The 16395-nt window shown below is 42.5% G+C and overlaps 1 protein-coding gene across 3 annotated transcripts in view; it reads left to right on the top strand.

Moving 5' to 3' along the window:
• The window catches only part of LOC142336205 (mediator of RNA polymerase II transcription subunit 12-like protein), a 305636-nt gene that overhangs the window by 241037 nt on the left and 48204 nt on the right, over nt 1–16395 (top strand). For all 3 annotated transcript variants that reach the window (XM_075384862.1, XM_075384864.1, XM_075384863.1), the window contains 2 exons: nt 3573–4188; nt 9226–9528. In XM_075384862.1, coding sequence (XP_075240977.1) covers nt 3573–4188; nt 9226–9528 — 919 coding nt within the window. The remainder of the gene's footprint in view (nt 1–3572; nt 4189–9225; nt 9529–16395) is intronic.

The raw sequence follows: 16395 nt of genomic DNA on the forward strand, positions 1-16395 counted from the left end.
TTTTCTTGAACAGCGCAGAAAAGAAGCTTCAGGGAACACGACGACAGCCAATTGACCAGAACCTCATTGATGCCAACAAGTTTAGCCAGTGGTTGAAACTCAGAGCCGTAACCATCAAAATGAAAAACCTCCAAAACAAAACGAGAACATGTGACCAGCAGGTCATAGAAGCAGAGAAATTTCTTTTCCGTCTATCTCAGCAACAATCCTTTGACGAGGATGTAAATCAACTAACACATAAACCAATTCAAAAAAGGAGTAGATTGATTCAGTTGAGATCGAGACCTTCAATAGACGAAGATGGTATCCTTCGATCAAATAGCAGACTAGCCAACGCACCAGTTTCAACAGCAACAAAGAAGCCAATAATCTTAGACGGTAGGAACAGGATTATTCGTCTTTTTCTGGAACTGCAACACAACATCAATGGTCATGTTTGAGTTGAACAGCAAACACACATCATACAGTTGAACTATTGTTCTTCAATGCAAAACAGTAATGAATAAGATCTCGAACAGATGCTACGAATGCAGACGACAGACAACTCAACAGCCAGCCTCAGATTTCACATCTTCCGAGATACCGATTCTCAGTCAAACCTGTAGCCTTCAAGGAAACCGGAGTAGACTTTTTGGGCCCTTTGAAATCTACAGCCAGATCGACATAACCATGCAAGCTTACTGTTGTTTGTTCACTTGTCTGACGATACGAGCCGTTCATATCGAAGTGACCAGGAACTTGCAAAAGGAATCATGCATAATGGCATTCCAACGATTCTTCAGCCGACGAGGCCTACCGGAAAGAATTCACAGTGACAACGCTTTATATTTCCACCAGTACAGCAAAGACCTTCGAGGAAAGCAACTTCACAACTACAGAGATAAAGTTATATGCGGAATCGAAAAAGATTGCATGGAAATTTATTCCGCCAAGAGCACCACATTTTGTTGGAACATGGGAACGCCTAATTGGAATGAGCAAACGACTCTTCTTCAATATCGCCGGATATAGGAATCTCCAGGAAGACAGTTTCTCAACCCTTATTTGCCAAGTCGAAGCTCTACTCAACAGCAGACCTCTGACATCAGTCAGCAGTGACATACGCGACGTGGAAAGCCTGACACCCGGACATTTTTTGACAGGAATGACTGCAGGACTGCCATCAGATACTACAATTAGCAGCAATGACAGAGGAACAGGAAAACTATGGAACAATGTCAACAGTGTTATGAACGAGTTTTGATTATGGACAAGTCTTTTAAAGGAATATCTGCCAACACTAAGACAACGTCGAAAATGGTATTCAACAGTGGAGGGGATAGAAGTAGGGGACATGGTATGGATACTAGAAACAACACACCCAGGGGTTTTGGGCCGGTAGGTAGGGTACAAAAGGTAAATAAAGGTAAGTATAATGTGGTAAGGTCTTGCCTGGTTAAAACATCAAAAGGGGATTTTGTTAAACCAGCTATTAAACTTAGTTTGATCAACGACAAATCAACATAAAGGTTATCAATAGTAAATGGGGAACAATACTTTAATAACAATCTGAAATGACAACCTGATATCAGTTTTGGGCTTAAGGTAAAGTGAAAGATGAAAATTTTTAAAGTTCAATTCAATGAGTTAGCAATTCAGAGGGACTATTAGTTATCATTCAGATTCAGGTATAATTAGGGATTTCAATAAGTGACTCACCAGGATACTCAAAGTAGCAAAACTTAGCTTGCATTAGAAAATACTTTCAATTGGAAAACTTTATGTAGGTAGGTTTAACAGGAATACAAATTCTGGATAGACATTAGGTACGTTTTGGAATTCAAATGCACAATTAATTAGCATATTGCACAACAGCAGAGAGTTGAACCGACAGGATAACAGTACTTTAATAGGTAGATGACACTAAACAGCTTAGGTAAAACCAAACATCAGAGGTAAAATTTTTTACAAAACATTAGGTATTCCGACAAACTCTTATTTGGGAAAAACAGGTAAATTGTAGGCAATAGGTACAAGGTAGTGGTAGGTTTAGTTAGGTAGGGAACACTGGGAGCATCAGGTTGTCGACCAGCATCTTTGAACGAGCAGACAAGCAACAACAACATTTCCAGAAACCGTTCAGTATATGACATTCGCCAATCAGCCAATACAAAAGTCGATTCAGATCAACTACAAATATACACAGTCAAACGCAATCAGCAGAAAAGCAATTCAATTTTCCAGCATACGGTTCTTTCATATAACAATACAAACAGCACGGTGACAACCAGTACACAGCAACAATCTACAGACAACACCGACGAAGACATCAACAGAAATTTCACGAAAACAACAAACACTTCAGCAAGAATTACTTCAGCAGAAGCGGCAGCACTTTTCGAACAGCAGTCAACGCATTCTTCAACAGCAGACTTTATCAAAATCAGGTCAGACATACTTGTAGATATGGACGAGTCCATAACTTCAAGATCAGCGTTTTATTGAGGACACAACTCAATACATTTTCAACAGAATTATCATCAGCTGAATTAAGAATATCCAATTCGTCTACACCAAAGGACACAACAGAGCAAAAGAGAACTCAACGAGACGACAAAGAGCCAATTCAAACAGACTTCAACATCAACAACAGATCGACTACAACCTTTCTGATATTTGGTGCCAAAAAATGGGGGCGGTGTACCACGAGGCACGTGCTAAAAACTGTAACTTTGAAATCCAAGTCATAATGCTGATTTTATAGATGTAATTCAATGGTTAGGAAATGGACAACTTTTTCACGGTAGCAAAAGAAGATTTTTGAAGCAAATCTCACGAAAGTTTTACTGTTGACAAGGAACAACAGTGGACAAAGGGTAGCCCAGGCATATCGTGCCAAAGTAACAATAACTCAAGGGTCTTTTTTGAAACACAACCAGCACTGGCGTCAGTGAAGCAAGCTGATTAGTTTGCTTCTCTCACGTCCGGCCACAGCACCACCAACACTACACATTCAATATTAACTGAAGGCGGAACACCGCACATACCTCACTGACTGTTTCAACTGAATGGATTTTAAATTCTTTCACGCATTGAATTACGCAATGTAGTGAATACGGTCGCAGTCAAAAGAGAAAAATCAAATGAAACGGGATAAACCGATAAGCCTGGTAATTAAATTATATTAAATAAGGTTATCAGATTTCATTCGAGCGATTGCTAGCTGTCATTAGTATTAATAGCCTAATAGCTTTCAGTTTAGGAGCTGAATTAAGTATATAGTTTTGGAATCTAACTGGACCTGCACACTGAATTAGAATACTTTTTGACACTAAGAAATTTTCATTTTCTATCTCATTTTCTGTTTCAATCCCGATATGCGTCAATTGCGTCAACAATGGCTGTTTTCCGGCTATTTTCCGGCTATGTTTGAATTTTTTCAAGCCCAAAGGCGCCCAGTGGGGTCTGTTTTCCGGCAATCTACGGGCCCTGTCTTGCACTTCTGATTCTCGAGGCAGCTTTTCATAGGCTATCAAGTGACGGATTGAAACTGAAAATTCAAACATTTCAGGTATGCCGATTTGTACTTTCAGGTTGAGCATCCAAATTTTCGACATTCAACCTGTCGTTGAGTTGCGCAGTTCACAACGACGCGTGCCAAAACCTGTCCAAAATTCGTCGTCAAATTCGTCCTCTTCTAATCTAGATAAACCAAGCTCGGAGAATGTGACTGGCTCCAGTGCAGGTTCCGGAACAGAAGGTGGGAAGTCGTCGACTTCAACTGGAAACAACAGAGACCCGGAGCAAGCATGGCTTGTTGCGCCCTTAATCGGACAACTCCCTGCAGCAGTACAAGGTGCAGTTTTGAATCAAGCTAGCTCAATGCTGGATCGCGGTGGTGTCTTGGGTAATCTTGGCCAGAATCTGGGCTCTTCGAGTTTTTTCAGCGGTGGTTTGGGGTCAACTAGTAAGCCCCGATCTGACAAGGAAAAAACGGCTCAGAAAAGTATCCAATTATTGAGTCACGGGCCATTTTTGTCTCTTGTTTTGACGTGCCTGAAGGGACAAGACGACCAAAGAGAGAGTTTGTTGTCCTCATTGCAAACGCAGTTCTCCCAGATGATCAGGGAGCAACAGCACATAATCTCCTTGACCTCAGGCACTGCATCCAATGTTACCAGCTTATCGTCCACAGCTGGGTCCGGTGGGGTAAGAAAATCGGGATCTTGTCTGCTAGCCCCCCCCCCCCCCCCAGCCCTATACAACCGTTATTTTAGCACCCCAAAATCTACGTTTTTGCGAATTGTAAGAGCGATATATGCATTTCATTGAAACAAGAGTGTCTAGGTAGATTGAATAGTTTCCTAAAATATAGAATAGATTCCAAGAATAGGAACTTTTAAAATAGTTTCCTGAAAAAAATCGAGCCGTTGTTGTAGCCGATGACACCAAAAACGATATAATACCAAGATTGTTATTGATACTTACGTTAATTTTTCGACGAAATACTTAATACGTCTCAGGTCTTAAAAAATCACTTCGAGTTACTCTAAATAAACAATTGAACTGGGGAAAAAAGGCATGTTTCAATAGAACCAAATTTGACAGGACCACTGATCTCAAGGTCAAACACAAAATCTTACCAGTAGAATATCTCATAAAGTATCGGGTTATTATATATTTTATAAAGCTTCTAAAAGCAGATCTGCCAGCTTTCGATGAACTCAAGTTAGCCACCCTAAGTGCTAAAATGAATGACCGTACAAACAAGCTGTCATTTGGAGCAAACCAAAAAACAAATATAATGCAAAACTGTTTTTCAAAAAAAGCAATTGACTGGTATAACGATTTGCCTCTCACCTTGAGGCGGAATATCCCTATAAAGCGGGCTCTCAAAACTACAATAAAAAATCATTTCTGGAATGAGTTTCTAAAAGACCCAACGGTTTCTGAATTGAATTCTAATCTCAAATCTTTCAAGTTCAATCTCAATTTCATGAAATGTTAATTGGAGGATTAGCATTTTTTAAAATATTCTCTTTTCTCGAAAATGTTAATTGTAGAATTAGCATTTTTAAAATTTTTTTCTCAATTATAATTCATCTCTCTTAATTTGTCGATACTTTAGCACATTGTAAATTTAATACAATTTTAAACTTTCACAATATGTGACGTTTGTTTCATTTATACTTCTTAACACTACATTGCCTTTAAACTATGTTCTGTATTTTATAGTTCATACTCAAAGTAATTAACAATGTTTTTCTTCTTCTTTAATACTTTCAAACCATAGCTTTTAATTTGAAAATTAAATTCCCTGCTGTTTAGTTTAAAAAAATAAACAAGCAACGTGGACAAATAACGTGATCAGACCGATCTTCGTTTTCAATTTGCTCAAAAAATTAATGACTACGATTACTTGATATACGTTCGTCAAATACGTTCAAAATATAGCAAACAAATTATTCAAACAGGACATCAATTCAATAAACTAGAGTAGCACATGTTCAACATTGTTGTTCACTTCAGTTAAAAACGAATCTAATTAGCCCATAGTTCGACATCAGATATGATTTTTCAATTTATGGCAGAAACATGTCACTTCAGTTTTGGTATCATTGTCTAAATTAGCGGGAATTATCTGCGTTATCTTTAATTTGTCATTAGTTTAGCACCTCTAAAACTTATTGAATTGCGCTCCAATTTCTTTTTACAAAACGGTTTCTTTAGCAAGTTAAGAATCCCCCTTCTAGTTTTCCGATCGTTCGATTTTAATTGAATCAAATTGTTGCAAAAGTATTATTGGTGTAAACCACTGATTGATTTTAGAACGAATTTAATTAATTGTATAGGTGTAGGACGTAGATAGTCAACAACGAGTGCCTCACAAAGATATCATCGCTCTGATAGCTTTTTCTAAAGGTTATTACCTTCAAAAATTTTTTCCGCAATAGGTAGAGGGGTAGGAGCGCTGAGTACGTACAGCAGCCATAAACCAAGGCACCATATTGAAATAACGGTGTCACATCTGGATTGTAGCAACAAATTAATTGATTTCGAGGAATATAATGTCTGAGTTTTGATAGTATACCGCATTGTTCACTTAACTTATTATGCACATGATTGATATGAGCTCGAATAGAGAACTTGTTATCTAACTTTTTACCAATATATATATATACAGTATTACTCAACTTTGTTGTCAGTTTTGTTCAATTGGAAATTAAGATCGGCGGGGTTTTTCAAGTTAAGTTGACCTGTTTTATTAAGATTAAGCAGCAGTTTGTTACTCTCCAAGACAGAAGTTCATGCTATCTATGTCTGACTTGATGTCTTCAACATAAAACCCAACTGCGATGTTAGTATCGTCAGCAAAAAAATAAAATTTAAACATTTTTACATACTAAGAAAAGTCGTTTGTATTTTAATTTTATATCGATCCTTCAGAAAAACCGTCTTTGATTTCGCACCAATCAGACGAAGTAACATTAACTACAACTTGCTGTTTTCTATTACTCAGATAAGAGTTAAACCATATCCAACAGTTGCTTCGAATTCCTTATCTCTCTAGTTGTTCAAAAGAAATAAAAATTTGATAGTTTGAAAAGCCTTTTTAAATCCAAAACAACTAACTATGGTCGAATGTTGTTGTCTCATGCGAACATTTTCCTTGCTCAACTAGTGATCATTTGTACTATGTTTAGATCTAGAACCAAATTGCTTCTTATAAAACAAACAAAATTGGTACTATCGATTGTACATAGCTCGTTCAGAATTTTTAATGAAAACTGCTAGAAGATAAATTGGACTTCAATTGTTTTGATTGATTTTAGACCCCTCTTTGTGAGAGAACTTTCCCGAGACAGTTTTTTAGGAAATAAACGTTTGTCATGAAGAAAAATGTATCAAAAACACCATATAGGGGATGATGACGTCTGAGGACAGTTCTATTAGTATGCTACTTATATCAACACCGGAGGACCATCTGCTATCAAGATTAGTAATAAGTTCCCCCACCTCTCTCGCAGTGAATTCGTTCAGATACATAGAGCATTCGGGTCTCGAAAAAGAAGGTTGGATTTTTTTGTTTAGGTGCCTACTGACTTGATATGATATTCTATTGAAGCAAAAATATTTTTATAAAGTTCATCAAATTTCTGATAACAGCTGGTTAGGATTGGAAAACTGCGATTTATTTGATTTACTTTTCAGCTCATTGAGGATTTGGAAAGTATGTCTAGAATTTCCTATTCATTTTTAGATTAGATAGAATTGTCTTTGCGCAACTTTTTTTGCTTTCCCAACCTTATTATACACTCTTCAAATTTCTTCAGTAGATCATTGTTGTTTTTGTCTTCATTATATTTGTATCAAGCGTGGATTCTTTGACGTAATTTTTTAAACCTAATAAACCATTTCGGAACTTTACTTTTCTATCGACACTTTTTAATGGTGTAAATTCTTCTGTCACTTTTAAAAAAAGTTGGTTAAATGCGGAAAAGCCTCGCAAGAATTGACATTTTTGAAAATATGGTCACTGTTTTTATTAAGTTGTGCTGTCAATGACAGTTTATATCGGCTCACAATATCCTCATTTTTTTAAAAAAAAAGCTAGTGTCTCGGAGGTTTAAATCATTTCCAATTATATCGTCACTTGTTTGCCACGTTAGAATAACGGGATTATGATCAGTAAAATTTTGATCTTCTAGGACTTCAACAGAAACTTGCTTACCCAAATTTCGATAATTGAAATGATTCAAGCCAGAACTGTACTCATGAGTTATATGGGTTCGTTCGGTAGCGGAAGCCATTTTTGTAATGTTGTTCAAGTAGTTTCTGCTCAGCAAATTATTTTTCATATCCAAATTTCATATCACCGGAAATAATGACTGACTTGTTGCTCGAGTTTTGATTTTCTAAAAACTTGTCCATCATATTGACAAATTCATTTTCGTTCGAGCGTGCTGAATTATCTACAACTACAGTTTTAAATGTTTGCTTGTTTTGCACATATCTACACGAGGAGTTTCCTAAAAGTCGATCTCTGTATAGTCGATCCGTTGTAATATTGCAAATTTTCACCCCCTTTCAAATTCCAATTCCTGGCTACAAAACTATTTTACCCAGTAACAATTGAACAACTTACATCAGTTTGTACATCCAGACTATACAAAAAGGCTTCCAGGTCCAATAAATTTTTTCTAATAGATCTAACATCTACGCTGAGGATGGTTATAGTTTTTGAGTTACGACTTTTAGGTATTGAATCTTCAGTGTTGGGGAAGAAAAAAATAATCTTTGTCCAGTCCCGTACGCCCTCTTTGTTTGAATTGAGTTTTTGTTCCTAATTCTATAACTGATGCTCCTACCACTACCTTTTTATCGTGCTACATAAGTCATCATTTTCTTGTTGGACTTCTGCCTTACCTGACCTGACTCTTTATATAAAGTGATTGGAATTAAGAATTGCAACACGTCAACTCTAACACGGCCATTCAAAAAAATCAAGAGAAACGCGATAAAGCAACAAAACATGGGAACTTATACTTAATGGAGAAAAAATAATGCTTTAGATTCCTCGTAGTAACTGATAACTTTATGGAACCTGATTAAATAGGGGATTAAATAGTAGACTATTGGCACTTAGAAAAATATTTGGCCTTGTCGGTTTTTTTGCTTGTTTAATAGCCGCCGTCAACGGCTATTATTTAGGCGGTCTTTTTTTAGTTCGCTTCACCTTTTGATCACGTTTTCCGTTTTACATAAGTTCACGATTTTTACGCTTGACTTCTGACGTACTTCACTCACTGTTTTAAATTCTTTCACGTAGTGAATTACGTAATGTAGTGAACGGTCATAGTCAAAAGAGCAAAGTCAAAAGAAACGGGATAAACATATAAAGCCCTTCATTAAGTCATAATGCGTTAGGTTATCAAAGTTCATTAAAGCGATTGCTAGCTGGCATTAGGATTCTGCCTAATAGCGTTCAGATTAGAAGCTTAATTAAAGGTTATTTTAGAATCTAACCGAATATGCAGAATTTACACCCCAAATAAGAACACTTCGACAATTCGAAAATTTCTGTCAATTTCATCTCGTAATTTTATCTTTTTCTCTTTCAAACCTAAAGTGCGTCAAGCGGGTCAACGGCGGCTATTTTCCGACAATCTGCTGTCTGTGTATATGATAATTGACGCGGCTATAATGAGAAATGATGAGTTTTGAAAATAGCAGGTTTGGGTTTAGATGTCACTTGATGAGCTGCAAGCAAGTCGAATGAAGATGTTCAATGACGAATGGCAGTTGAGACTGAGTCTGCTTGGCTCAATGTTTGACTCCATCCTACGCAGCCAGTCTCTCTGCACTGACTGGATTGTAAATCTGGTGAACCTCCTGGAGAAGGACATTATCAATCCAGTGGATAATCCACAGCTGTTCTATACTGTGGTCGATATGCTTATTGTGTTGATTGAATTTAATTCTGGTGATCATCCCGCAGCAGATGAGCAGAGCAAGAAGTCGTACAACTCCAGTGTCAAAAAAATCAGAGTGCGTTATTTAAGATCCTAAGCGCTAGCTAGGTGTAGCTGTACTGTATTTGCATTACGAATTGAAGGGACACTGATTTTTGGCTGTTTCTTCTACCCTCGTTAACCGATATCATTTCTGAGCTAGCTTTGTTTCTTGGTTTTATGCTTTAGACACCAATAAATGCATTATCAAGATGTGAGATGAGTTCTCTCTATCTTCGAATTAGCGTTGGTGTCAAATTTTAAGTGAAACTAGTGCACCTAATTCGGTATCGACTTTCTTGATAAGTGAAAAAATAACCTCTCTATTTTTTTAATTGCTCTCGAACGAAGTCTGAAGCAATTACTGTGAACGTGTGTGTGTCTTTTTGTAATACAAATGTCAGGCTGCCAACCTTCGAACTGGAGGTCCTTCCCTTCGGACCCCAGTGGCGGGAGGAACACCAGTGAGGAAGGAACACCAGTGAGGAAGGAACACCAGTGGGGAAGTAACACCAGTGGGGAAGGAACACAGTGAGGAAGGAACACCATTGAGGAAGGAACACCAGTGGGGAAGGAACACCAGTGAGGAAGGAACACGGGTGGGGAAGTAACACCAGTGAGGAGGGAACCCCAGTGAGGAAGGAACGCCAGTGAGGAAGGAACACCAGTGAGGAAGGAACCCCAGTAAGGAAGGAACATCAGTGAGGAAGGAACCCCAGTGAGGAAGGAACCCCAGTGAGGAAGGAACCCCAGTGAGGAAGGAACACCAGTGAGGAAGGAACACCAGTGAGGAAGGAACACCAGTGAGGAAGGAACACCAGTGAGGGAGGAACATCAGTGAGGAAGGAACATTAGTGTGGAAAAAACACCAGTGAGGAAGGAACCCCAGTGAGGAAGGAACACCAGTGGGGAAGTAACACCAGTGGGGAAGGAACACAGTGAGGAAGGAACGAACACCATTGAGGAAGGAACACCAGTGGGGAAGGAACACCAGTGAGGAAGGAACACGGGTGGGGAAGTAACACCAGTGAGGAGGGAACCCCAGTGAGGAAGGAACGCCAGTGAGGAAGGAACACCAGTGAGGAAGGAACCCCAGTAAGGAAGGAACATCAGTGAGGAAGGAACCCCAGTGAGGAAGGAACCCCAGTGAGGAAGGAACCCCAGTGAGGAAGGAACACCAGTGAGGAAGGAACACCAGTGAGGAAGGAACACCAGTGAGGAAGGAACACCAGTGAGGGAGGAACATCAGTGAGGAAGGAACATTAGTGTGGAAAAAGCACCAGTGAGGAAGGAACCCCAGTGAGGAAGGAATACCAGTGAGGAAGGAATACCAGTGAGGAAGGAACACCAGTGAGGAAGGAACATTAGTTTGGAAGGAACACCAGTGAGTAAGGACCACCAGTGAGGAAGGAACACCAGTGAGGAAGGAACATCAGTGAGGAAGGAACATTAGTGTGGAAGTAACACCAGTGAGGAAGGAACCCGAGTGAGGAAGGAACACCAGTGAGAAAGGAACACCAGTGAGGAAGGAACACCAGTGGGGAAGTAACACCAGTGGGGAAGGAACACAGTGAGGAAGGAACACCATTGAGGAAGGAACACCAGTGGGGAAGGAACACCATTGAGGAAGGAACACCAGTGGGGAAGGAACACCAGTGAGGAAGGAACACGGGTGGGGAAGTAACACCAGTGAGGAAGGAACGCCAGTGAGGAAGGAACACCAGTGAGGAAGGAACCCCAGTAAGGAAGGAACATCAGTGAGGAAGGAACCCCAGTGAGGAAGGAACCCCAGTGAGGAAGGAACCCCAGTGAGGAAGGAACCCCAGTGAGGAAGGAACACCAGTGAGGAAGGAACACCAGTGAGGAAGGAACACCAGTGAGGAAGGAACACCAGTGAGGGAGGAACATCAGTGAGGAAGGAACATTAGTGTGGAAAAAACACCAGTGAGGAAGGAACCCCAGTGAGGAAGGAATACCAGTGAGGAAGGAACACCAGTGAGGAAGGAACATTAGTGTGGAAGGAACACCAGTGAGTAAGGACCACCAGTGAGGAAGGAACACCAGTGAGGAAGGAACATCAGTGAGGAAGGAACATTAGTGTGGAAGTAACACCAGTGAGGAAGGAACCCGAGTGAGGAAGGAACACCAGTGAGAAAGGAACACCAGTGAGGAAGGAAGACCAGTGAGGAAGGAACACCAGTGAGGAAGGAACACCAGTGAGTAAGGAACAGCAGTGAGGAAGGAACACCAGTGGGGAAGGAATTCGAGTGAGGAAGGAACACCGGTGAGTAAGAAACAGCAGTGAGGAAGGAACACCAGTGGGGAAGGAATTCGATTGAGGAAGGAACACCGGTGAGTAAGGAACACCAGTGAGGAAGGAACACCAGTGGGGAAGGAATTCGAGTGAGGAAGGAACACCGGTGAGTAAGGAACACCAGTGAGGAAGGAACACCAGTGGGGAATGAATTGGAGTGAGGAAGGAACACCAGTGAGAAAGGAACACCAGTGAGTAAGGAACAGCAGTGAGGAAGGAACACCAGCGAGGAAGGAACACCATTGGGGAAGGAATTCGAGTGAGGAAGGAACACCAGTGAGTAAGCAACACCAGTGAGCAAGGAACACCAGTGAGTAAGGAACACCAGTGAGTAAGGAACACCAGTGAGGAAGGAACACCAGTGAGGAAGGAACACCAGTGAGTAAGGAACACCAGTGAGTAAGGAACACCAGTGAGTAAGGAACACCAGTGAGTAAGGAACACCAGTGAGTAAGGAACACCAGTGAGGAAGGAACACCAGTGGGGAAGGAACACCAGTGGGGAAGGAACTCCAGTGAGGAAGGAACACCGGTGAGGAAGTAACACCAGTGAGGAAGGAACACCAGTGAGGAAGGAACACCAGTGAGGAAGGAACACCAGTGAGGAAGGAACATCAGTGTGGAAGGAACACCAGTGTGGAAGGAACACCAGTGTGGAGGGAACCCCAGTGAGGAGGGAACCCCAGTGAGGAAGGAACACCAGTGAGGAAGGAACACCAGCGAGGAAGGAACACCAGTGAGGATGGAACACCAGTGAGTTTGGAACACCAGTGAGGAAGGAACCCCAGTAAGGGAGGAACACCAGTGAGGAAGGAACACCAGTGAGGAAGGAACATCAGTGAGGAAGGAACATCAGTGAGGAAGGAACATTAGTGTGGAAGTAACACCAGTGAGGAAGGAACACCAGTGAGGAAGGAACACCAGTGAGGAAGGAACACCAGTGAGTAAGGAACACCAGTGAGTAAGGAACACCAGTTAGGAAGGAACACCGGTGAGGAAGGAACACCAGTGAGGAAGGAACACCAGTGATTAAGGAACACCAGTGAGGAAGGAACACCAGTGAGGAAGGAACACCAGTGGGGAAGGAACACTAGTGAGGAAGGAACCCAATTAAGGAAGGAACACCAGTGAGGAAGGAACATCAGTGAGGAAGGAACATCAGTGAGGAAGGAACACCAGTGAGGAAGGAACATTAGTGTAGAAGTAACACCAGTGAGGAAGGAACACCAGTGAGGAAGGAACCCCAGTAAGGAAGGAACACCAGTGAGGAAGGAACACCAGTGAGTAAGCAACACCAGTGAGCAAGGAACACCAGTGAGTAAGGAACACCAGTGAGTAAGGAACACCAGTGAGGAAGGAACACCAGTGAGGAAGGAACACCAGTGAGTAAGGAACACCAGTGAGTAAGGAACACCAGTGAGTAAGGAACACCAGTGAGTAAGGAACACCAGTGAGTAAGGAACACCAGTGAGGAAGGAACACCAGTGGGGAAGGAACACCAGTGGGGAAGGAACTCCAGTGAGGAAGGAACACCGGTGAGGAAGTAACACCAGTGAGGAAGGAACACCAGTGAGGAAGGAACACCAGTGAGGAAGGAACACCAGTGAGGAAGGAACATCAGTGTGGAAGGAACACCAGTGTGGAAGGAACACCAGTGTGGAGGGAACCCCAGTGAGGAGGGAACCCCAGTGAGGAAGGAACACCAGTGAGGAAGGAACACCAGCGAGGAAGGAACACCAGTGAGGATGGAACACCAGTGAGTTTGGAACACCAGTGAGGAAGGAACCCCAGTAAGGGAGGAACACCAGTGAGGAAGGAACACCAGTGAGGAAGGAACATCAGTGAGGAAGGAACATCAGTGAGGAAGGAACATTAGTGTGGAAGTAACACCAGTGAGGAAGGAACACCAGTGAGGAAGGAACACCAGTGAGGAAGGAACACCAGTGAGTAAGGAACACCAGTGAGTAAGGAACACCAGTTAGGAAGGAACACCGGTGAGGAAGGAACACCAGTGAGGAAGGAACACCAGTGATTAAGGAACACCAGTGAGGAAGGAACACCAGTGAGGAAGGAACACCAGTGAGGAAGGAACACTAGTGAGGAAGGAACCCAATTAAGGAAGGAACACCAGTGAGGAAGGAACATCAGTGAGGAAGGAACATCAGTGAGGAAGGAACACCAGTGAGGAAGGAACATTAGTGTAGAAGTAACACCAGTGAGGAAGGAACACCAGTGAGGAAGGAACCCCAGTAAGGAAGGAACACCAGTGAGGAAGGAACATCAGTGAGGAAGGAACATCAGTGAGGAAGGAATACCAGTGAGGAAGGAACACCAGTGGGGAAGGAACACCAGTGAGTAAGGAACACCAGTGAGGAAGGAACACCGTTGGGGAAGTAACACCAGTGAGGAAGGAACACCAGTAAGGAAGGAACACCAGTAAGGAAGGAACACCAATGAGGAAGGAACATCAGTGAGGAAGTAACACCAGTGAGGAAGGAACACCAGTGATTAAGGAACACCAGTGAGGAAGGAACACCAGTGAGGAAGGAACACCAGTGAGGAAGGAACACTAGTGAGGAAGGAACCCAATTAAGGAAGGAACACCAGTGAGGAAGGAACATCAGTGAGGAAGGAACATTAGTGTGGAAGTAACACCAGTGAGGAAGGAACATCAGTATGGAAGTAACACCAGTGAGGAAGGAACACCAGTGAGGAAGGAACCCCAGTAAGGAAGGAACACCAGTGAGGAAGGAACATCAGTGAGGAAGGAATACCAGTGAGGAAGGAACACCAGTGGGGAAGGAACACCAGTGAGTAAGGAACACCAGTGAGGAAGGAACACCGTTGGGGAAGTAACACCAGTGAGGAAGGAACACCAGTAAGGAAGGAACACCAATGAGGAAGGAACACCAGTAAGGAAGGAACACCAATGAGGAAGTAACACCAGTGAGGAAGGAACATTAGTGTGGAAGTAACACCAGTGAGGAAGGAACACCAGTGAGGAAGGAACACCAGTGAGGAACACCAGTGAGGAAGGAACACCAGTGAGGAAGGAACACCAGTGAGGAAGGAACACCAGTGAGGAAAGAACACCAGTGAGTAAGGAACACTAGCGAGTAAGGAACACTAGCGAGTAAGGAACACTAGCGAGTAAGGAACACTAGCGAGTAAGGAACACTAGCGAGTAAGGAACACTAGCGAGTAAGGAACACTAGCGAGTAAGGAACACCAGTGAGGAAGGAACACCAGTGAGGAAGGAACACCAGTGAGGAAGGAACATCAGTATGGAAGTAACACCAGTGAGGAAGGAACACCAGTGAGGAAGGAACCCCAGTAAGGAAGGAACACCAGTGAGGAAGGAACATCAGTGAGGAAGGAATAACAGTGAGGAAGGAACATTAGTGTGGAAGTAACACCAGTGAGGAAGGAACACCAGTGAGGAAGGAACACCAGTGAGGAAGGAACACCAGTGAGGAAGGAACAGCAGTAAGTAAGGAAAACCAGTGAGGAAGGAACACCAGTGGGGAAGGAACACCAGTGATGAAGGAACATCAGTGAGGAAGGAACACCAATGAGGAAGGAACATTAGTGCGGAAGGAACACAAGTGAGGAAGGAACATTAGTGCGGAAGGAACACAAGTGAGGAAGTAACACCAGTGAGTAAGGAACACCAGTGAGTAAGGAGCATCAGTGAGGAAGGAACACCATTGGGGAAGGAATGCGAGTGAGGAAGGAACACCAGTCAGGAGAGGAAGGAACACCAGTGAGGAGAGGAAGGAACACCACTGAGGAGAGGAAGGAACACCACTGAGGAGAGGAAGGAACACCATTGAGGAGAGGAGGGAACACCAGTGGGGAAGGAGCACCAGTGGGGAAAGAACACCAGTGGGGAAAGAACACCAGTGAGGAAGGAACACCAGTGAGGAAGGAACACCAGTGAGGAAGGAACACCAATGAGGAAGGAACACAAGTGAGGAACATCAGTGAGGAAGGAACACCAGTGAGTAAGGAACACCAGTGAGTAAGGAACACCAGTGATTAAGGAACACCAGTGAGGAAGGAACACCAGTGAGGAAGGAACACCAGTGAGGAAGGAACACTAGTGAGGAAGGAACCCAATTAAGGAAGGAACACCAGTGAGGAAGGAACATCAGTGAGGAAGGAACATCAGTGAGGAAGAACACCAGTGAGGAAGGAACATTAGTGTAGAAGTAACACCAGTGAGGAAGGAACACCAGTGAGGAAGGAACCCCAGTAAGGAAGGAACACCAGTGAGGAAGGAACATCAGTGAGGAAGGAACATCAGTGAGGAAGGAATACCAGTGAGGAAGGAACACCAGTGGGGAAGGAACACCAGTGAGTAAGGAACACCAGTGAGGAAGGAACACCGTTGGGGAAGTAACACCAGTGAGGAAGGAACACCAGTAAGGAAGGAACACCAGTAAGGAAGGAACACCAATGAGGAAGGAACATCAGTGAGGAAGTAACACCAGTGAGGAAGGAACACCAGTGATTAAGGAACACCAGTGAGGAAGGAACACCAGTGAGGAAGGAACACCAGTGAGGAAGGAACACTAGTGAGGAAGGAACC

The sequence above is a fragment of the Convolutriloba macropyga genome, chromosome 3 (genome assembly GCF_964194025.1).
Source record: "Convolutriloba macropyga chromosome 3, txConMacr16.3, whole genome shotgun sequence".
Classification (NCBI taxonomy): Eukaryota; Metazoa; Xenacoelomorpha; order Acoela; family Convolutidae; genus Convolutriloba; species Convolutriloba macropyga.